Here is a 23,529-nt window from a genome sequence, read left to right as displayed (position 1 = left end):
AAGTAAAAAGACCACCCTACCCTTTCTTCAGTAACTAAGGTAAGTCCATAAAAAAAAAAAAAAAAACCAACTTGGTTTTTTGTTGCCTTTATTCAAAAAAAAAATTGCGTTTGTTAATTTTGTGTCTAACTCTTGTGAATTATTGTTTCGTCTTAACTAGAAGAATCAAAAAAATAAAAATTTATGACCGAAACCCTTTTTTTTAAATTGAAGAAAAAGTCCAAAAAAACTACAAAAGTTTGGTGCAAAAACTTGAAAAAAAATAAATAAATAAATAAATAAAAAACCAAGTGGCTTTGTACATCACCCCCGTAAAAGTTCTAGCGATCTGGAGAAAAACATTGAACAAGCCCGGATGTATTTGTGCATGCAAGTGCTGTAGTAGCAGTTCCATTACGGCTCCGTTCCGGAAAGGAGAATAAGTAATTATTTTTTAAGAAGGTAATTTCAAACTCAAAAATCATGTGCTTACGTAAATAATTTTTCAATCAGTATGGATCTTGTTTGATAGATCTCATTGAAATCTTTAATACGGTGCAAAAAAAATTGAAAAATTATTTTTCATTTACATTATTTTTGAGTTTGAAAATATGAAATAAGTACTTATTTTTTAAAAAGGTGTTCTGAAACGGGGCCTACATTCAAAATGCTTCCAGAAAACTAACGGTGATCTGAACATTCGTGCATTTCCTTGCTTTGACAAATTAATTCCGAATATCTTTCCGCTCGTAGTCGTTGATACTACTTTGATAGGACGTTTAGTAGGAAAAGATATAGTAGGGCCGCAAATGAACCTATAGCGGCTCGTGGCTCGGCTCGTTAATGATTCGTTCAAGCTCAGCTCGGAAGTTAAACAAACGAACTCGAGCCTAGTTTTTCAGCTCGTTTTGTAAATAAGCTGAGCTCGAGCTAAGATAAGCTCGGCTCGAGTCGGCTCGCGAGCCAGAGTATATATACTTAAGTTTAAGTTTTTTATTGTTATTTTCATAATTTGTTTTTTTCCGTTTTTACTTTTTAGTCAACTAAGGGAAGCGAGAGCACACGCACACTAGTACATCCCTGCTCCATAGGAAAATAAAAGATATGTACCTTCACAATCAAAATATTTTTGGTTGTATTAGGCCTATGCGAAGATATATATACATTTTTCGTTGGTTCGTTAAGGCTCGTGAACAAGCTCGAGCTCGAGTCAAGCTAAGGCCTACTAGACTCGAGCTCGACTCGTTAAGTTTTCACTGAGCTCGAGCTCGAGTTCGTGTTTGTTAAAAACTTAATAAACAAACTTGAACACCGTAAAGCTCGGCTCGGCTCGGCTCGTTTGCAGCCCTAGATATAGGAGTATTCAATGACTCGGCTCTATTAAAAGGTGAAAATTTAAAGAAACAATTGTCTGTCTTTCTTATGCAGCAAAGACACCACATGAGCTGAAGTCTTGAGATTTTTACAATGTATTTCAACAACTATATAAGATCAGTTTGACTGGGATTAAAAACGTATCTTAGAAACCTAAAATCTACAACCTAATAAGATACACACAAAGATTCATGATCTATTTGAAAGGCCAAATTCCATTTTATTCATAAGGAAAATTAGTTGACAGCATTAATTGCTTGGTTTCTGAAAAATTACATCCAGTTACAGTTAGTACCCATTAATGAGTACCTCAGAAGGGTATTGTGTACGGACTCTACAGACCTAACCTTTTGTACTCCAAAATAAACTATATTGCACGGACAAAGGTAGATGAACCAGACTCGGGTGTATCTATGGATTGGCCACCTCAAGCCTAAAAACAGAGGATATATGCAAATTTGGATTAAGAAATGGGGACACGCCTCCTCAAGACTTCAAGGTGTTTGGTTTTTTAGCTATTTTCTTGTTGTCGCTCCTCTCCATTCAAAGCATTGCAACTAAATGGCCTCCAAATTGCTTTCAAACTTCAACTAGAATTAAGTTCCATCAACAGATTATAGATTTTCCTCTAAAAGTTTTAAGACAGATAAACTCAGTTTTAAAATATAGAGCCCTGTTGGCATGGCAATTCAAGATTTCAAGTACAATAAAATAGGAGTAGTAGTAACAGAAATCCAGGTGTAGTGCGTAAGCATAAACCATAAGGGTTGTTCGTCAAAAAAAACACAAAAAAAAAAAGGTGCCAGATAGGAACAAAAACATGTTAACTGTTGCTAAAAGGGCACATAATAAACCCCTGCCCAACATATTAAAGGCCAAATTCCAACGTGAAAGCAAACACTCCAAGGATCCGTAAGACCAACTGCAACGGCATTGAATAAGAAGATCACCATAAATATTACTGTACAACCTACGTGGTAAGGATACAGGAACTAATCCAAGCTATACCACTAACACCGGTCCTGCTCAAAAAGAATACAAGTTACGTGGTAACCTATTTACAGAAGTTGGGAACAAATTACAATCAGTTAACTAATCAAACTAAATGAGTGGAAAATTCCAAACGAGTGGAAAATTAGAAAAGTATGAGATATCTCGGAGTCACCAAAACCAGATGTTGCGGCTATCCACTGCTTTCAAGGAAGTTGACACCAAAGGCATTCGTCCATATTCGGCCACAAACATATTCACACATTCGGACCTTCTTTCAATATGTCCTCCCAAGCTACTAATTCCAGTTGAACCAATCTCAAATATTTTACCTGCATTAGCACATAAACTTTTAGTGATATCTATGCAGGGTATTACAAGATCAAAACCTATGCGTAAATAATCACGAATATTCAGTGACAGTCTTGTGTGGAAGCATGCTCCACACTGTAGCATGAATAATGAAACCAAGAATAAAGAAGAAAGAGAGAGAAAATCAACTTGCAGAAAGTACATGCAATAATAATTTCCTGTTGTGTTATTTGATTGGCCAAAACAGTTAGATGTTGATGCAACACCACGCTTGTCTTACTGCTCACAATTATGTTTTCCAGAAGAAACGTATTTGATTCAGAGCACCAAAAAAGGAAACACAACCGGGTACATAAATATCATAACCACATTTGTCTTACTACCAAAAACTTGTGAATATGGTTACAGCTTACTCAAGGAATCATCAAACGGACAGATACATAAATACTGAAAAGGTTAAATATGACTGGCTGTTGAACCACCCTTTTTTTTTTTTTGTTGGCTCAACTCTATTGAACCACCTTGTAACACTGAAGAGAACAAAGGCTTGGTGATTTTATTTCAAACTTTCAGTTTAGGGTCTCAAAAAAGGAATTTAACACCAAAGAGATACGAGTACTCTAACCAGAGTACCCTAAGCCAAACATCCATCCCCGCACTCCTAATTCTGTGCTTTAGCAAATTCCGAAAAAGGATCAGCAATTTTAAAGGCAAATAGTTTGTGTATGTCTTTAGTCTCTAACAAGGTCTTGAGGAGCAATTCTACCTCTCTCTCAGGTCATTTTATTCCAACTTCAAGGGTTCAAAATTTATGAAGCTATCCAGCAGAAGCACTACTCATCAGAGGCTGTAGTCTTCTTGATTAACAATTGGAGAAAACTCATTTTTCGTCCGATCTAACAGCAATTTCAAAGCTGCCTTCGTATGGCGTCTGCCATTAAAAAATTGTAGAAACAAAAACAGAATCGTAAGAACTAAGAATTCATGAAAAGCATTCAGATGAGCGTTTGTGTTGAAGAGGTTCATTGGTGGTATACGTGATACGAGCGCTTTTGTATATATAGTTGAAAACAAAGAAGATGACACTTAAGTACTCAATCACCATAGACTTTTCATCCAATGTTCCCCATACATGAAAGAAGGTCAATAGATGTCTGATCAATAGACTAACAAAGGGAACATGTTCAAAAAATGGGGAAATGAACTAGAACAAAAAGCTGTGTACTATGCAAGACCCCAACAATATGGAAGGAATTGAACTTCTACAACTTTAGCAAAGCGAAGCCCATCCTTCACTGTAAACAGTGTAGGATTGGGTGCTGCTTTCATGAGATTCTAAAGGACAAATCATACGCAATCAAATGAGGGAAAGTTATCTGAAAACCTAGAGGCTGAACTAAAGATTTTGGTTCCATTTTTTGCAGTTTGCATCTTTAACTGATCACCAGTAACAACTTAAAATTAATTTCACATCATGCATGCCATACAACAGCAAGGACAAAGGAAGGAGAATATGAACCAAAAAAATCAAATCGGCAAAAAGAATTTGATGCTTAGGACATATCATTACCTTTCACCCAGATTGGGGGAGCACCAGTGGCGTTTGCAACAAGGAAAGACATGGCAATATCTTCACAGTTCCTGGTGGATTTACTTCACAGTCAATAGAAAATACAGCTAGGTACAAAAAAATAGAAATGATAAGGAGACCAACAACGAGAACATGTTTAAAGAGGAATGTCTCAAGAAGAAGAACCTATTCTTGGCAACATATTCTCTAATGGATGCTGGCATCTCATTCGTGTACAGACTGAGATACTTTTTGTGGAAGAATGCAGCCTTGGAGAGTACCATGCTGAATGTACCCGTCCACCAAACAGACCACCATCCTCCATATATATAACGACCAGCATTGCCATTCTGCATGAAAGTATCCTGGTTTATAATGCAAGTTCGACAAATTAATTTTTGCCACCTTGGTCTGTGGCTGTCTGATTGTAAGGGTACGCCTATTACAAGCATATACAACTGCATAATGGTATTCCATGATTACTGACCGTAAATACAGCATCAACTGTTTTGCTCTAGCTAGCTTACTCATACAACACCAAGGTTTGTAACCCCTTAAGAAATTTAGTCAACAAATGTGTAATTTGAAGGATGTGCAGAGACAATGGTAGAATATGTATCAAATTTACACCAAACCACATATTCCATTTAAGCTTGAGACAAGTCAATTTCAACCGGAGCACTAAGTTGTTTTGGGACCTTCTAAAGTCAAGCTCTATACCATGTTCTCTATGATTATTTTTGCCAAAGTGCCAGAAGTGAATTCATTTGGATGTAAAATGGGCTACCAGGTCATATTACAGGTTGATAGAAGTGTCTAACCAAAAAAAATCATATCGAGGTTGATGTATCCGATGCCAAAATTCATCGAAAAACAGTTTGCAACTATATGGGTTCAGTACAATGCCAATATGTTCAAGAAATAACAGCGAGGATGGAGTGAATGAAGAACAGCGAGGATACTGAGTACTGTAGCATTATACAACATGTTCAAAAGCTAAGAAGATATGTAATGATACAAAAGCAGAGATTAAACACATCACGTCTTTTACATTTCTTCTTTATGCTTGCAGAGCACGTAATTTTTCAACAGTTAATCACAAAACGAATATTAGTTAAAAACCATCTCCTCCACGAAGGCTATAGCATTGTACACTTGACAAAATTGGTTAAGTTGCTAAAACAAATCAAAAAAGCTTCCACCACCATCCCTATCGTTGCATAGCTCACAACCCTTGAATATCAGGCTTGTTGTACCAAATTCATCACTTGTGCATCAAAGTGTAACCTAAAGTATTAACAGAAACTGACAAATACCAAATAAGAGGCATTTGCCCGGGAAGTCCAATCCATTTATACTTCAAATAGCAAAAACAAAACAAAACAAAACAACAATTACACTTTTCTCTGTTATCATTGATTCTCAGCCTGCCCTAATTGTGTCATTGATTTGGTTCGTTATTATAAACGACCTGATAATTTGACAGGACAAGCATAGACGTTGGCAACTTGTAACCATTTCAGACACGTGAGTGGAAGAATCTCCGAAAGAAATCCTAGTCTTTTAGTTAGCATGATTTTGAACAATCACACAATGGCATAAGAGCATGTGAATTCACTACTCCTACAAACTGTATAATTGAAAGGAGAAAAAGCAGCAGGCACTGCATGAGAGTCCACCAAGGCAGCTCTAATCATCACAGCCAAATCAGACTCAGAAATGCAATTTCTGCTAAAACTGTCCAATGCCAGAGTATTTGACGTAGAGAGCTTTAAAAATTGATGATCAATTTCAGAAATGGAGAACAAACATATATTGTTGCAGGAGTTTGTTTAGTAACAGGGTGATGAATTGTCACGGAAAAAGGTAAAAAACAGAGAATGAGGAGGCCAAGTAAGAAGAAAAGGACATAAAACAAACACATACCAGTTTTTCAATCCAATGCATACGCGGTACCCATCCCACCATTGCATTTGGTGCAGTTCGCCAAACACTGAAAGCAAATTCCACTGTAGAGCAAGGGAATATGATGTCATCATCGATGGACAAGACAGCATCTGTCTTCAAATCCTTAAGTTCTTTGAACCTGTTGTTCAGACTGTCTTCTTCATGGATGTCAAATTTCAACTCAATCTGTCGGCCATCTCTAGAATTTGACTGAACAACTTGGGTTAAAAATTTAACAAGGTTATCTGATGGAGGATTCGGTTCACTCCACACAATGCGTATTGAATCAAGCCCACGACATGATGTATAGTGAGAAATTGATTGCTTCAATAGATCATTTCTCTTCCACGTGTTTATCAAAAGAGCATATCCCCTCCTGTAATATAATCTGGAATAAGAAAGAGCACGTCTTTTTGCAAAAGGAAGAATAGAAACAGCAAACGATGGCAAGAAATCGTCTTTTATATGATCAACATGAAAATTATTTTTACTCTCTAAATACCAGTGGTTTACACCTAACACCCATAATTCTAATAGCCCTCTCCAAACACATATTTAGATCCATTTGTTGTGAGGGCGGTGGTGTTGGTAATGGGGTGGGGAGACCATGACAAAACAGTAACAGGGCGATGAAGAGGTGTGCCAAAAGAGTAAATGCCCAAATAATAAAAATACCGAATGCGAATTTAGTACTCCCTTCAATACTAGCATCCACAACTTGCATTTGAACTAGAATTTTACATCTGCCCAATTGGTGGCTCCCAAAAAAGTTTCCAATATCAGGAGCCGACTCCAAACTCAACCAAGTTCTATTTCTAACCTCAATTTTCAACCTACATCAGCGTTGGGGCTATCAACAAAGTTGTTAGTACTCCCAATCATCTGGTTTAAGGAAACAAAACGACTCCGAGATGACTGTTGGGTCTCCAAATCCCTTATGTAGCTACTTGAAGGTTCACTTCTACCATAGCAACGTGTGATAAATCTACATGGGTCGATCTTTTACACCCGTCTTTCAAACAATTAAAGAAATGAATTAAAAAACAAATAAACAACTATGAAACCAAAACTCACAAACTGGAAACTTCCCATTCATAAGCCCTTTCCACAGATCCTATCATGCATTAGCGAATATAAACCCTTCTAGAATCTCCGCAATCAAATTCTCCCCTTCCCGCATGTCATTTGCGCGAATTAAACCTCAATCAGCATGATTACAAAGTTAAGTTGATTTCAAACTACCCCTTTCTAATTTTTAAGTAGAAAACAAAATTGAATCAATTGGTCCCAAGTTCTTTGCATCACCCTAAAAAGCATTTCCAATGCAGAACCTTGTGCCACTACGCTATATGCCAGAAATATGCCAAATAAGGAAACAACTACAAAAATCTGCCTTATCATTATTATAAGGAAAAGAACTCAAGCTGCTATTTATTCATTTAAAAACCCTTATTTCCACCATTTTTTTTTGGATAACTTAGGTGTCTGGGCCAGCCTAGGCGTACCTCGACGAATCATGGGAGCCCAATCCCACTACGTACTTAGGGGAGCCTAATTAAAGCCGGAGGAAAGCTCCAAGTAGACTGACCACAAATGAGTCGATAACACCTTAGTGATGTCTTATTTCCACCATTGAAGAACCCATATCCCCATTAACACAAGTGTTAAAACTACAGTAATATACAGATTAACAAAGTAAACAATTATTTATATATGATTACACGGAAAACAACGCACCTCGAACCAGAGAACGAATTAAGAGAAGCAGCGTGATCCGTCCATCCCATAAACGGCGCCGTACGGGTGGCAAAAAAAGCGAACAACACGCAGCAACACAGCAACAACTTGATCTTGGCAGATCCAACGGCAGAGATCGCCACCTGCCGCAGTCTCGTCGCCGTCCGACGCCCCAGCAAGCTCCCTCTCATCACCGCCCCTTATGTCTTTACACCTATGATTAGATCTATATGTGTGTGTGTGTATATATATCAATATAATAGCTTTATGTTTGTATGTATGTACGAGTAGACCGTGTGAAACTCGCCGGGCCGATCCGAGCCACGGCGGGGCGCGACGGCGGTATGGGGGTGGGGGAAGGATGAATGGTTGTGTGGTGGCTTTGAGTTTTGTTCTTTGAGTTTGTGGGTAAAACGACGACGTCAGGGGTCTCATCATTTGGTCCAGTGACGCCACTCGCCTCGTCATCATTCGTTAACTACTATTTCCGTCCAAGTGCCACGTAAACATTCAAATTCCGTTTCCTTTTCCGTCACCCGGTGGGGGAGTTGGTTTATGCGTGAGACGCGGGATTTTCCTTTCTTTTCTACCGTTCGATGTAGATTTTGCATTTGGTTATTGATGGCTTTTCTGCGGTTTGTGTTTGAACCGTAGAGAGCAGTGAAATGAAATCTCAGTAATTCAACAGCCATTTTAATGGTTAGATTTTGTTGACTATTCTTTCTGCAAATAGTCTCTTTAAAGTACTCCTTTCGTCCCAAATTATTGATCTTATTTAAAAAGATGTGTAATTTTTGAATCAAAAAATAAAGTAATTTTGTGCATAATTTTTTAAATTTTTTGATACCAAATTAGATATCTCAATTAATTCTTCAATTCAGTAAAAAATCTTGAAAAATTATACACAAAAGTACTTAATTTTTTAAAAAATTTCATGTAGGACCAACAATTGGGAACAGTAAGAATAGGAAAATGATTTTGCTACTCCTTTTTTTTATTAATGCTATTCTCTTACAAATATATTTTTGCATCAAAAATACATTTACATCGAATAGACGTTAAAAAAAAAAATAGTAACAAAATCAACGGTCTAAGAATATAAATTACTATTGATTTTGTTGAAATGAATGGACAGGACGAGATAATTGCAGTTGCAGAGAAGTCGTTCATTGATACTGTCGGTTGTGGACCCCATCACTGGACTTTTCTTTGCCACCCATGTGAGATTCCAACTTTATACTGTTGTTCTTTTCAAAAAAGAGAGCTGCTACCCCCCTGACACACACCCCCGGCCCCACCTCAATTCCCGGAATTAACCCCCCCCCCCCCCCCCCTCTCTCTCTCTATCTTTCTTTTCTTTCTTTCTTTCCAGCTTCCTTCTTTCTTTCTTTTTTTTTCCTTTTCTTTCCAGTTTGATTTTTTTTTTCATTTTATTTCATTTTATTTCTTTCTAGTTTGAATTTTTTTTCTCTTTAATAATAGATTCAAATCTAATTCTAGGCTTTGTAAAGTAATTGAGAAAAAAAAAGTGTTTCAATTGATCATGTTTATACGACTGTTTTATTTTTCTTTTTTTGTCCTTTATAGATTAAAAAATATAGTTACGAAAATAAGTGTTTCAATTTTCAATCCGTTTGAACTAGTGTAAAGATATTATTTTTCTGATCATTTCATCCTAAATGGTCGTAATAAATTTTTGGCTCCTAGGCCTTTCAATGAACACCCTAACCTTAAGAGAGTCCTGAAACTAAATAATGAGTCTTAGGGTGCTCGTTGAAAGGCCTTGAAGCAAAAAATTCATTAAGATTACAATTAGTGTTCGGGAACTAATTACGAAATGTATTTTGCAAACGACGTACTAATCCAGAATACAAATGTTATATTTAGGATTACTTTTTTTTAACTATAGTACAATTTAATAAATTTATTAACCATTATTTAGCATAGATCCTCTTAACTGATTCAGTAGTATATTGTTTCAAATCATGTTTCTATTCCATAGGATTGCAAATGGCTGGTTTCTATTTTTTTTAAAACTAAAACGGAAACGTTTTAGGGGTTTCGTAGGGGCTACTGTGCCAATGGGAACAGCAGAGCCCTCGGGCCCCCCTACTTTTTAATTTAATTTTTTTTAATTACTTTTAATTATTTAATTTCTATAAATACACCCTTTGTATATTTAAAAATATAATTCAAGAATTAAGTGCTTTAATTTTCAATTCAGTTAAATCAGAGCAAAGATCGTTTTTTTTGTATTATTTTATTTTAAATGGTCATAATGAATTTTTTGGTTTAAGGCCTTTCAACAAATACCCTAAGACTCATTATTTAGTTTCAAGACTCTCTTAGGGTGTCCATTGAAAGGTCTTGAAGTCAAAAATTTATTACAACCATTTAAGATAAAATGATCAGAAAAATAACATCTTTGCACTGGTTCAAACGAATTGAAAATTAAAACACTTATTTTTGTAACTATATTTTTTAATCTATAAAGGATAAAAAAATAAAAATAAAACAGTCCGATAAACATGATCAATTGAAACACTTTTTTTTCTCTCAATTACTTTACAAAGCCTAAAATTAGACTTGAACCTATTATTAAAGAGAAAAAAATTTCAAACTGAAAAGAAAGAAAAGGAAAAAAAATGAAAAAAAAAAACGAAACTGAAAATAAAATGAAAAAAAAAACGAAATTGAAAAGAAAAGGAAAAAAAAAAAGAAGAAACAAACGAGAAAGAAAAGAAAGGGAGAGAGAGAGAGAGAGAGAGGGTAGAATGGGAAATGGGAAATGGGAGGTGGGACCGGGGGGGGTGTGTGTGTGTGTGTCCGGGGGGGGGTGGGGTTCAGCAATTTACTCAAAAAAAACAAAGGTTGTCTAGTCCTTCTGGATTTTTATCCAAAAGGAGCTTTTCTTTTCTCTAAACAATTCGATTCCCTCATTTTGGAGATAGGAAAAAAATACACAGTAATTTATTCTTTGTGTGTTTTACAACTCAAAAGAATTTTAAAAAAAATTTCCCTTAGATTCTTCATACTCTCAACACTTTTCTCTATCCCTCTTTACTTATTACTCCTACTATTTTTCAAAATAAAATTTAAAAATCAATGCAAACAAGGCATTACGCACTTCAAAAATTTCGACCTTCATGCATTTTGTTTAAACTTGTTTCATTTATACTAGTATTTGGTAGTACTACATTACTCTTTACGTGAGAAAATGCATGAATGTCGAAAAAATTTTAAATTCACATCGATAGACACAAACAAACAAACAAAAAATATTAGCCCAAAAAAGCTTCTATAAAATACCTTTATTGGACGGCCCACGTCGTGCCTAAGCAGTCCATCCGAATCGTTCAAAAGTATGTTGGATGACCCAAATTAAAACCCTCTTTCTCCTCTCCTCTCATCTACCACTCTCTCTCCTCTTTCTCTCTCATTTTTTTTTCTCCAAATCAGAGCCGTCCGAGACTCCGAAACAGAAATGGACAGTCCGAATGCGCCGAGCGGACATCACGTGGTACCCATCGCATTGAAAAATTTCTCCATCTATAGCGTATACTCCAATTAACGATGAAACTTCCACGCTGATACAAAAAACAGATGTACGTTGCTTCCATTTTCGAATTCTGAAATTGAAATCCAAGCTTTCTTATGTCATTTTTTTTATAAATTCCCACCTAAACGTAGACATAACCATAAATGCTTCCTTTTACAATTTATAACTGTATTGTTCAGACAATAGGAATCATTTCAAATCTTTTTCAAAAAATCGAGCTTACATAATAAATACTCCTACCTCATTTCTATAGAGTTTTAAAAAAGAGAAGAAAAAGCTTTTGTTCTCAAGCGATATACATCAACGGGATTAGTAGGGGGTGGTTTCAGGGGCTATCTATAGCCCTGGCCCCCAACTAATGTCATTTTCTGTGCAATTCTGTATAAATTTGTCTCTTTCATCTTCTTTTTATTCAGTTTTGCATCAAGCATATATTCATAGATGTTTATGTTGTTATAAATTCAACACTTAATTAACGCTGATTAAATATTGTGCAGGAAGAGTATCGGAGAATGAGGCATTCGAGCGAAACTTTAATGGCACGAACAGAGATGTTAGTAGGTTTCTAATATCCCAACTCATCCTTCTAGAAATTATAAGCATTCATATATGGTCGTCGTCTACAAACGGTGATTTCAAAAGTATTTCATAACTCCTATCCCAGTTATAGAATAACATATAATTGTATATTTGCATTTGTTTTCTTTTTTCCTTATCAATTCCACTTTTAAATGTCCTTTGCCAATTGACTTGGTGAATATACCTTCACATCAAGGAAGAATCAAGGAACTAGCTATCAAAATGATTTGATAGTTGTGGCAAGGTTGCCGATCAAAAAAATGTCGTGGCAATTAATGTTGCCGTTTAAAAAAAAAAGTTGTGGCAAGGTTTGCATGAAAAAAAGAAACTAGAGATTTTTTTCTCTATTGTAATGTCTAACTAATTGGAAAAAAAACTCACATAGTCACATGAAAATATTAGATATTTACAAAAGTTCCCTTCGTATAGGTGAAAAAATAAATAAAATTTTATTTTTTTTGAAAGGAAAAAAAATTTCATTAATCTCTGAAAATATTATAAAGATTAATAAGAGTAAGGAATAATGACATCAAAACCCTAACTCGAGACCCAAACGATCTACAACACTAAGATTAATCCTATGCCTATCCGAGACCCAATCCCCAAATTTGGCAGGAAACCAAACACGGGAAGCCCTTTGGGACAAAGTCCACACCTGATGGCTTAAAAGCCCAGATAAAGAAATTAAGACCAAACACCAAAAGGGCCTAAAAACCCAAATAATGGGACAAGCCCAAGCCATTAAAGCTCAAAACCCTAACTACTGACTACAACTTCTGTCACCAGCCAACATCACCGCCAGCCACCACGACCAAGACAACTCCACCGCCAGCCAAAGAGACAGCCACCCGGATAGACAGCCGAAAGCTGCCGCCACCCTACAAGCCGTTAGGCCAAGAACCGAATGAATCTCCACAAGCCGTTAGGCCAAGAGCCAAATAAATAAAATTTTATATAAGAAAGCTTAAATAAGAAAAAAAGAATTTCTATAAAATAAAGAGGCAAAAAGAATAATTGCTATAAGTTCCCACTTTATACTATGAATGTTTACATCAAAATTTAATTATTTTGCGTGTTACAATTCCATGCATAGTACGGGTTTCCTGCAAGTTTTTTGTTAAATAAAAGAAATAAAACAATGGTTGAAAGTATATTAAAACTTAATTATTTTGCGTGTTATGGCTCCTGTGCATAGCACAGATTTGCTGCTAGTTAGTGCTTATATGTGGTGAGGGTTTAAGTATTAAGAGTTCTAGATTTTATTATAGTTAATAAATCATCTCTCTCTGCTAGGAGTAAACAATATATCACTAGACTATTTGATTCGCTGAGAGACAAAATGATCATTCTTATTTCTACTTAACCAAGTAATTATGGCCTAATTAATGACAAACAAGCCTCTTGTATGAGGTCCTCAAACATATTCTTAAAAATAGCTAGACATTCCAAATCTTATATTTTACTATTCAGTTAGTGGGGCTTGTGAATGATAGATACTCAGTCAAAAGAAGTACATCGATCAAATGAGAGAGTCAAAAACCCCATAGAAAAAACAGAGAACTCTCAAATTTGAAAAAAAAAGGTCAACAAAAGCCCCAATTGGGAAAAAAATGCTTTTATATTATTTGCAATAACGTTTTCAGTGTAAGCAATTGTGCCCTTTGAAGTTAATTTTTCTTTTTTATTTCATTTATAAAATGAATTAACAAAATCTTATTTGAAAACAAGTTGTCTTTTGCCGTTAGGGGGAAGGCAAAAAAGTTAATAGAAACTCATTGTTTCCGCGTAAAATGCCATTTGGTCCATTTTGTTAGAGGAAATGACTTGTCTTGAATAGTGGAAAAACAAGTACATAAAGTCCACAGCGGAAACTCAATGGTGCACTTCTTTTTATATGTCTGTTATGAAAGGCCGACTCTGAATTTTCAGGGGCCCGACACAAACTTTTTAAAGGTGGCCTGTTTATAAGAAAAAATTAGACAAATAAAAAAAATTCAAAGCTAAAATACTTCAGCTGGTATTGTAAACCATAATAATAAAAAATCAAATAATCATTCCATTACTTAAATATCAACCTTCTCGCAATTTTAGTGACAAAAGTAGTAAGCTCTCATAATCTAGCTTATCCACCCTATCAAATTAAATAGATAACATAACATATTTAATCCATTCAACTTTTCTTGCGATATTGTTGATCGAAGATAAGATTTATTCAACTTTAAGTACTTCAAATTGGTATATTATTTTCCATCCAGAGGCAACCATATATAACTAGAGTAACTGCTATAGTCAATATATAACATTTGACAAGTAATACACTCATTTGAAAAATGTACTATTACCCATTAAGTTTCAAATATTTGACTAGTACTTCCGTTGGCTTTTTTGTTTATTTAGGTAAAACTTCCTTCATGACTTTCGAATTGGAAATTAAGTGAGTTTTTCTCCCATTAATATCAGAAAGCTCAATGTCTTACAAAAATTTCAAGGTTCGCACAATATATAGGTCTGGTCTTCAAGCAATCATCATTCGCAGATTTTAATTTCTCCATATCAAACAAAAACCCAAAAAGTTTCTCATATTCGTGAAATTGTTCAAACCCGCTGGATCATAAGTCAAAAAAGAACTTCATCTATATATGATGCAAAGAAAGTAGGTAATATACTCTTAACTTTTCTTCACATGAATGTGTCAGCTATATATATATATATATATATATATATATATATATATATATATATATATATATATATATATATATATATATATATACACACACACACACTCCGTCTACCGTAAGAACCACCTCATTTTAATAAAATGCGGACCTCCCTTTCCTGATTGAATTTCGATGATCCGAGCCGCTCTATGTGTTCAGAACGTGATTTTAATGGTATCCGTGAGAAATCAGCAAAAAAAAATGACCGGGAAGGGCTTCATCCGAGCAGTTTTTGTTTTTTTTATCGAACGGTTCAAACAAAAACTGCTCGGATGAAGCCCTTTCTGGTCATTTTTTTTGCCGAATTCTCGCGGGTACCCTTGAAATCACGTTTTGAATACATTGAGCGGCTCGGATCATCGAAATTCGATCGGAAAATGGGAGAAATGAGGAGGTCTGCATTTTAACTAAAATAAGGACTCCCTCATTTGAGACTGACCATATATATATATATATATATATATATATATATATATATATATATATATAGTCCCCTTCTCCTAAGGACTACCTTAACTTAATAAAATAACTACCTCTCTTTTCCCGATAGAATTTCGATGATCCAAGCGGCTCAATGTGTTCATAACGTGATTTTAAGGGTACTTGCGAGAAATCAGCAAAAAAAAAAATGACCGGAAAGGCTTCATCCGAGCAGTTTTTGTTTATTTTTTATCGAACGGTTCAAATAAAAACTGCTCGGATGAAGCCTTTCCCAGTCATTGTTTTTGCTAATTCCTTGTGAACACTCTTAAAATTACGTTCTGAACACATTGAGCGGCTCGGATAATCGAAATTCGAACATATATATGTACACTGCCCTTCAGATGAGGACGTCCTCACAATCCTAAAATGCGGACGTTGATTTTCGACCGTTGGATCTCATCCAACGGCTGTGATTTTAAAAGCCATCTCGCGGGTACAAACAAGGCATGGGTCGAGTAAGGGAAAGCTCGCGGGTCAAGTTGTTCCGGGGTCAAGCAAATGCGGGTTAAAATCTCTCCTTTCCTGGAGTCGTTCAAACGGAGAGAAGAGGAGACGACAGACGACGAAACGAAGAAGAGGACGACACCACCGATCGGAAATACTCCAAGTATATATCCCTCTCGCGCTCTCTCTCGCTCTCTCTCTCTCTCGCTCTCTCTTTCACTCTCTCAGTACTTCTCAATTTGTTTCAAACCCAAAAAATTAGGGTTTCATGTTTAACTTGTGACTTGGGGATTTTGTTTGAAATTAGGGTTAACACCAAAACGAAGAAGAAGAACAAGGACGACGAAGACACCCAAATGAAAAATTAGGGTTTTATTGTTTTTTTTCTTTGAATGGGACGAACAGGAAGACGAAAATTAGGAATTTTTTTATTGAACGCGAAATTAGGGTTGCGGGTGTATGGATCTGCTTTTGATTTTAATTTGGGGCAATAAAGGTGGAGATTTGGGTGTTTTGAGAGTTAGGATTGTTTGTAATACATTGGTTTGTTGTCTTTACCATTTTTTGTGCTAATTGCATGGTAACGTGTATTTATGAGAAGCGTAATGATATTATCAAGTCCATTCCTGACTGCTGGCTAACTACTGTTAGTGATCTATCTTTGTCCGTTTAATTTTTGAATCCTACATGTCGTGATTTTTTTATTTTATTTTAGATTTTATTCTAGACACCGATTGAAATGACCAATCCCTGTTCTATATAATTTCTGAGTCATCCTGCTCTTGGCGACCTTGCGAACGAAGAGGACAAAAAGGTCCTGTACGTAGCATGCTAGTATATGATATGTACAAATGTACAAATATGGGGATACAGACTGGTTATTTACTTTGATTCTTATGTTTTTCAGAATATGAGATCCAATCCTTACTTTAAAGAAACCAATCCTTAAAGCTTGGCATGGTTTCCGCTTCTTCAAGTGCCACATCTGGATGGCCGAAGAGGTCTTGTGCTTGCGGATTGTAATCATTATTGGGATTTGTTATTGCCGTACTTCAAGCAATCAACCTTGGTATATTTATGCGTATGTGATTGTTGAGCAACACTAGAAATTCAATGGGACCAGATTTATGTAATTTGTGTACACACGTTCATTTGTGTTCTTTTGGTGGAATTTCAGTCCCGTCGACCTTTTGAAGTGGTTTGTATTGGATAATTGAATTTTCAGAGTGTTCATTCAAGTGTTAGTTTCAAGTTTATTGATTGTTGTAAATGTCTACGTTTTGTCCAAATACCCAGAATGGTTTTGTTGAAAAATGATTTGTTGGTGATGTCTAGGTTTCTGATTACAGCCATAAATCTACCTCGCGAATATGCAGTTTCTTCCAGGAGCACACTACGTCATTTTATGGGGACGTTTTGCATGAAATTTCAGTTTGTGCTCCATCAACATGACTGCAACATCTTATTTATTTGCGAAGATGATAATGATCATTGTTTATTACAAATCAGGCACTGCCTATTTAATTCTTCTACAGGGTTTGGCATCATTGTTCATAAAGGGAAAACCGAAAATGCCCTACGCTGTCATAGTAGGGAGAAAAAAGAACAAAGCATCAAAGCTAGGTTCACTTGCATATTATTTGACATTGAGCATTTTCATCACCATTTTCACTTGAGAGAAATAGAAACTTCTTGATCAACAAAACAAATAGATAAAAGTTGCGCAGAGGAAAGCTTGCCCACGCCTTTTAGACAAACCCCAAAAATTCATTATTATTTATAACCAAAATCTAACCGCCTCTCCACACTTTGACTACTACTGCCGTTACCAATCGGGTGGAAGTGAATGCTACAAACAAGAAACTGAATTGCTTGGAGTCATACTCCAATCCCATCCTGCGACTCAAAGATCCCCCATCTCGCAAATGACTCCCGGGTGCCTTTTGAATTCGAGGCCTCCATTCTGCCATACAGCTCTAGAGCTTCCTTACATTGGTTGTGAAAAGCATAATTTCAAATCCTACTAGAATTACTTACCCTTGTACACTGTTGTTTGCCAATAAAAATCCAGTACTGGTTCCAAATGTGCTACACACACAGCAGTCTGTGCACAGATTGTGCACAGATTTTTTTGTGGGGCCCATCACGGGTCTCACACAAATCATCCGAGCCGTTCATTAAATGTAAAACAGTTTTTCAAAGGTCCCCGTAAAAAATAGGCTCAATCCAATACCTATAGGTGCTTCATCCAACCATCTAACTTTTCATTCAGATTTCCGGTTAATGAAAAGTTATGTGGTTGGATCGAGCACTTATAGGTATCGGATTGAGCTTATTTTTTATGAGGTCCCTTGAAAAAGTGTTTTACATTTAATGAATGGCTCGGATGATTCGTGTGGGACCCGTGGTGGGCCCCACAATAAAATCTGTGCACAATCTGTACACAAAGTGTATGTGTGTGTAGACTTTCTGCTACACAAGTTATATACACTCATGCACAAGTCTCTCTCTCTCTCTCCTACACAAATTACTCATCTCCATCTTGTCACGAGTTCCAAAATCATCCTGAAACATGAATATAGATAATATCAAATAAAGAGCAATTAAAATATAAAAAATGAAACAAAAATTAATTGAAGCATGATTGAAGCATGTTAATTCCTCACCAAACACATTTGCTAGTAGCTGGCACATGCAATTGAAACCCAGCTGGACAAATTATGTAGGGAATTATGGTGATAATAAAGACTCTTGATATTTTTGAATGGAAAGGTCCCAACCATATGCTTAGACTCAGTTTATGAACAATACACCCAAAATCAAATTTCAATGAGCTTACGCAAAATTAATTTCCCCAAATCAGAATCAAAAGAAGATCCATACAACCACAAACCTAATTTCCCGTTCAATAAAAAAATCCTAATTTTTGTCTTCCTTTTTCGTCCCATTCAAAGAAAAAAACACAATAAAACCCTAATTTTTTGCTTGGGTGTCTTCGTTGTCCTTGTTGTTGTTCTTCGTTTTGGTGTTAACCCTATTTTAAAACAAAATCCCCAAGTCACAAGTTAAACATGAAACCTAATTTTTTGGGTTTGAACAAATTGAGAAGTACAGAGAGAGAGAGAGAGAGAGAGAGAGAGAGAGAGACCTGGAGTTTTTCCCATCGGTGGTGTCGTCCTCTTCTTTGTTTCGTCGTGTCGTCTTCTTTGTTTCGTCGTCTGTCGTCTCCTCTTCTCTCTTCGTTTGAACGACTCCAGGAAAGGAGAGATTATAACCCGCATTTGCTTGACCGGAACAACTTGACCTGCGAGCTTTCCCTTACCCGACCCATGCCTTGTTTGTACCCGCGAGATGGCTTTTAAAATCACAGCCATTGGATCTCATCCAACGGCCGAAAACCAACGTCCGTATTTTAGGATTGTGAGGATGTCCTCATCTGAAGGGTAGGGTGTGTGTGTGTGTATATATATAATATGCATATCATTCTCATCTAATGTTTTTTTTTTCCACATAAAATAATTTTCCATCTTTATCTTCATTTTTTGGGCCTTAATTTAATTACCTTGAATTGAAAATCAGAATGGTCATTTTTTCAATCGTGAATCGCTTCGATCCGGTCATGATTTCTATAATGCATGAAAACATATGTTTATTATAGTAATTAGGTTAACAGAAATATATACTATAAATAAAATTTTTAGACCTAAATCAATAAAAAGCTTCTTCTAATGACGATTTAATAATAATGTGGAGTAATAGGTAAATTGTTAATTTCTATTGCAATTTTCAAGAGATGAGGATTCATGAATCCGACTTATGGTCCTTTTTGTGAAAATGAATTACAAGCACCGAACAAACCCTTAGAAGGTATATATGGTTGTTGTATTCCATTTTTTCTTTGTCATTTTCTATTCAATCTCGTAATAAATATACCTTTCTTATTACCTGTAATACTACACAAGGAGAAATATTGACCTTAAAAAAATAGATTGAACCATTTTCCAACAACCAAAAAAGAAAAAAAGAGTTAAAAATGAATTCAAATTTTTTTTAAGTGAATTGGACGATTCACCGATATTGATCATTGATTCACTGTGAGTTCTTCATTCTGCATTTTTTCGGGAGAGAGAGAGGGAAAAAGTGGCTGGAAAACCAGGAAAAGGGGAAAGTGAGAGAGAGAGAGAGGGAGGAAAAAGTGGCTGGAAAAAGAGAAAGTGAAAATGACAACACTTGTAATTTGGTTGGTGTATAAGGGCAAAATGTTTGGAGGACATATTCTAGGGGGCAAGTTTACATAAATACCCCCAAAATTGCATTACTCTCCACATAAATTTTCCGGTCAGTGGGGTCAAGGGACCCCCCTTGCCCAACAATAGTTCCGTCCCTGCTTGTATGCATGGCTAGAAATAGGCTCGATCATAAGCAATGGAGTAACCCACGTCAAACGCTGAATGATGTGGCGGAGATTTAGAAGAATGAAATCCGTTGTTGTTGTCTTTTACAATTTCCTCACTTGATGTGGTGCGAGATTTAGAAGAATGACATCCATTGTTCTTGACATTCAAAATAGAAACCGTGTCTTATTTGGGAGAGCTTGTAAGGCAATAGACATTGCCGCTTCGTTTTTTTTTTATAGGCAACAAAATTTTATTAGAACTCAACAAAGGGTACATCGAGAGGAGACCAATTACGGACCACAGAGGATGAAGTACAATAATAGGCCTATAAAAGAAAGAGAAGAAAGAAGAAGAGACATCATTCAATAAAAATTGAATGAGCCTAAGAAAAATGATGCCCACATCTCAGTTAGTCAACCTTAAGAGAAATGCGAGACCAGCAGTAACATCCAGCTTTATAGCTTCTCCACTTCATAACAGAGACGAAGCATCTAGCGGTAGGAGAAGAAACAGCATAGCAAATTAGATCCAATACAAGTCAGAGCATCATCAGATGAAATAGAGATACCAGCACAGAAATTCCAGAGAATCAGTATCCTTCATAGCAAGATAATAGCTCAATCCTTAGTTTAAGATCACAAGTTGTTAGATTTTTTGAAGGGTTCCAACCTAAAACCAATTGGCAATATGTGGAGTAACCTCTAGACTTTATTAACCAAGTTTGGGTGGCTTAGATGAGCGATGTGGGATAAATCTAACACTCCCCCTCACGTGCAGCCTGGATGCACGTGGAGATACGAATTGAAGAAATAAGAGATTTGACTCGGGCGACCCCTCACGTGCAGCCCGGATGCACGTGGAGGTATGAATTGATGAGTTAACTCGGGCGACGGAGACTTGACCACACGATATGAGGCCACCCAAAACCTAGCTCTGATACCATGTTAGATTTCTTGGAGGATTCCAACCTAAAACCAATTGACAATAGGTGGAGTAACCTCTAGATTTTATTAACCAAGCTTGAGTGGCTTAGATGAGCAATGTGGGATAAGTCTAACACATGTAAACAATTGCACAAAATTCCTTTTAACTTGAAGGAAATTGTTGAAATGGAGCTTGAAGAAATTGCTGAAAGGGAGAATGGTAATTATGCTGATTTGGAGGATGGTGAATTTGATGATATGGAGGTTGGTGAATATGCTGACTTGGAGAATGGTGGATCCTTATCTTTGGAGTTTTAAGCCTTCGGACTTGGTGTTTGTTTTTGAGGTTCTTCTTAGATTTTTGGATCTTTGGCTATGGGCGGATCTTGATGGGGTGTCGTTGATGGTTATTTCTAATGCAGATTTGGGATTTCTACTTTTTGTTTTTTCATCGCTTTTTTTATGTTTTCGGCGACAAAAATAAATTAGTCAAGAAAGTTGTCAAAACACTGACGAATTTATTTTTAGTTGCCAAATATACTCATTTAGTGACAAAATCAAAATTTCGCCACGGAATATACTTTTTCGTGTAGTGAAGGTTAGGTTTTTATCTTTTTTTCTTCGGTTCTTATTGTGAGGTTTCTGTTGTTTGGTTCCCTGGCTGGTTTCCCAATGCCGATTGTTTCTCCCGATCTAGTCTCCCCAGATATGGTGATTGGATGATAGTGGGTAAATAATTTTGTAAATCTCTTTGCGCGCCCCCCCTGACACCGCCCCCCCCGCCCAACCCCACCCCCCAGACCAAAATGCTTCCCCACACCCCCCGACAATAATTCAAACAAACACCCACGGCATTTTTTTTTTTATTTACTTAATAACTTTTATATCTTTTTTCAATTTTATTTATTTAATATTATTTAAGTGTTCCAATTTTCAATCCGGTTGAATCGATGCAAAGATCTTGTTTTTTTTATCATTTTGTCTTCAATGATCATAATGAAATTTTGGCTCGAAGGCCTTTCAACAAGTACCCTAAGACTTATTATTTAGTTTCAGGTCTCTCTTAGGATGCTCATTGAAAGGCTTTAGAGCCAAAAATTAATTACGACCATTTAGGATGAAATGATAAGAAAAATAAAATCTTCGCACCGGTTCAAACGAATTAAAAATCGGAACACTTATTTTTTTACTCTTTATATGTATTTTTAAATTATTTAATATTATATACGTGAGTAAATTTCTTTATGTTATTGAAATTTTACTCTTATTTTTTTACCTATTAAAAATTATAATTCTTTTATGTTATTGAATTTATTAAATTTGTATTTATTTATATCTTTTATCTAATTTATTTCTAATCACTTATTCAGATTTCTTTTTATCTTCTTATCTTCAACTATAACCACTCATTTAGATTTTCTTTTTATCTTCAATTACAACCACACATTCAGATTTTTTTGTTATCTCCTTATCTTTAACTATAACCATTCATCCATTACCCCTATCCTTATATATCCAGCATTATCCTTCCAAAATCAACATCTTCTTCCTATCACCTCCATCTCCCTGCTTATCCCTCCAATATCACTATCTTTCCAGCATCTATCTCTCTCTCCCTTCCTCTGTCACGGCTCCTCCCTCCTTTTCCACACCGTTCGTAAAACATAGAAGAAGATTATGGATAACTACGACTTGTCATTTTCAGATAGTTGGTCCGTTGAGAATGATGTTCTTAGTGGGGAGGGCGTCTCCCATAATTTTCGTGACTATACACCCGAATTCACAACTCACCAGGTTAGTTATTACTGTTGTTCTTATGCATATTAGTTATTTAATTTAAAAGTACAGAAATTATGCATATTAGATTGGATCATGTTGCACTTATACATATTCTTTTTTTCTTGCTTATAGATTTTTCAAAGTAGAGACGACATGGTAGCTTGGGTGCGAACAGTCGGTAAAGACAATGGTATTGTTATTGTTATTAAGAAATCTGCTAGTTTAATTGGTGGCAAGCTGCCAAAGTGCATTCTTAGTTGTGAAAGAAGTGGAAAGTATAGATCGGCACGGAATGCAGTTGAAGGGCAATCCTCGCAAAAGAATACTGGGACAAAAAAATGCGAGTGCCCATTTGAGCTGCGAGGTATACCAATACCTCCAGCGGGTGTCATGTGGGGTGTAAGGGTTGAATGTGGTATCCATAACCATGAAACAGCAGAATATTTTGATGGGCATGAGTACCCGTCAAGGTTAACACCAGAGGAGAAAGAAATTGTGCGCGACATGGCGGACAACACAGTACCTCGTGAAATTCTTAGTGTTTTAAAGAAAAAAAATCCGTTAAACACTACATGTGCCCAAAGCATATACAACCTCAAATATACGGATAACATAGCAGAACTAGACGGTCTAAATCCTACCCAGTTTGTCTTGAATCAACTAATACAGAAAAGATATCTCCATGAATATCGTACAAATTCATGCACCAACGAAATCACTGATATTGTTTGGGTTC

General features: G+C 36.0%; 2 protein-coding genes and 1 long non-coding RNA gene across 7 annotated transcripts; 1 reads left to right on the top strand and 2 right to left on the bottom strand.

Annotated features, from left to right (window-relative positions):
- Positions 1-2,266: 2,266 nt before the first annotated feature.
- On the bottom strand, positions 2,267-8,425 carry LOC131320522 (glycosylinositol phosphorylceramide mannosyl transferase 1-like). 4 transcript variants are annotated; one of them, XM_058351237.1, is made up of 5 exons: positions 7,910-8,425; positions 6,152-6,560; positions 4,412-4,590; positions 4,226-4,296; positions 2,267-2,675 (listed from the first exon to the last, which is right to left on the bottom strand). In XM_058351237.1, exons 1-5 carry the CDS (start codon positions 8,098-8,100, stop codon positions 2,515-2,517), a joined length of 1,011 nt encoding a protein of 336 aa, XP_058207220.1. In that variant the 5' UTR covers positions 8,101-8,425; the 3' UTR covers positions 2,267-2,514. The 4 variants fall into 4 exon arrangements, with proteins under 4 accessions (XP_058207220.1, XP_058207222.1, XP_058207221.1 ...); XM_058351239.1 differs by having other exon boundaries at positions 4,412-4,575; XM_058351238.1 differs by having other exon boundaries at positions 6,152-6,548.
- Positions 8,426-15,573: 7,148 nt separating this feature from the next.
- On the top strand, positions 15,574-16,950 carry LOC131320521 (uncharacterized). The gene is made up of 2 exons (XR_009198291.1): positions 15,574-15,857; positions 16,602-16,950. It is a non-coding gene; the product is annotated as an uncharacterized LOC131320521 (long non-coding RNA).
- A 499-nt stretch (positions 16,951-17,449) lies between these two features.
- LOC131320520 (uncharacterized) lies at positions 17,450-19,158 on the bottom strand. 2 transcript variants are annotated; one of them, XR_009198290.1, is made up of 2 exons: positions 18,843-19,158; positions 17,450-18,259 (listed from the first exon to the last, which is right to left on the bottom strand). XR_009198290.1 is itself a non-coding variant. In XM_058351236.1 (2 exons), the coding sequence occupies exons 1-2, from the start codon at positions 19,066-19,068 to the stop codon at positions 17,485-17,487; spliced, it is 399 nt and encodes a 132-aa protein (XP_058207219.1). In that variant the 5' UTR covers positions 19,069-19,147; the 3' UTR covers positions 17,450-17,484. The 2 variants fall into 2 exon arrangements, 1 of the variants encoding a protein (XP_058207219.1); XM_058351236.1 differs by having other exon boundaries at positions 17,450-17,657; positions 18,843-19,147.
- Positions 19,159-23,529: the final 4,371 nt, after the last annotated feature.

The sequence above is a fragment of the Rhododendron vialii genome, chromosome 3a (genome assembly GCF_030253575.1).
Source record: "Rhododendron vialii isolate Sample 1 chromosome 3a, ASM3025357v1".
Classification (NCBI taxonomy): domain Eukaryota; kingdom Viridiplantae; phylum Streptophyta; class Magnoliopsida; order Ericales; family Ericaceae; genus Rhododendron; species Rhododendron vialii.
This window is presented reverse-complemented; position numbering and strand designations above follow the sequence as displayed.

What these genes read in the sequence shown, in the direction of transcription:
- LOC131320520 (XM_058351236.1), bottom strand. Translation starts at nt 19,068, where the DNA reads ATGGCTGTGATTTTAAAAGCCATCTCGCGGGTACAAACAAGGCATGGG. An exon ending in ACCGATGGGAAAAACTCCAG is followed by an intron (nt 17,658 to 18,842) that starts GTCTCTCTCTCT and finishes GCTGTATGGCAG; the next exon opens with AATGGAGGCCTCGAATTCAA.
- LOC131320522 (XM_058351237.1), bottom strand. Translation starts at nt 8,100, where the DNA reads ATGAGAGGGAGCTTGCTGGGGCGTCGGACGGCGACGAGACTGCGGCAG. An exon ending in GAATATGTTGCCAAGAATAG is followed by an intron (nt 4,297 to 4,411) that starts GTTCTTCTTCTT and finishes TAAATCCACCAG; the next exon opens with GAACTGTGAAGATATTGCCA. An exon ending in TCCCCCAATCTGGGTGAAAG is followed by an intron (nt 2,676 to 4,225) that starts GTAATGATATGT and finishes GTGCTAATGCAG; the next exon opens with GTAAAATATTTGAGATTGGT.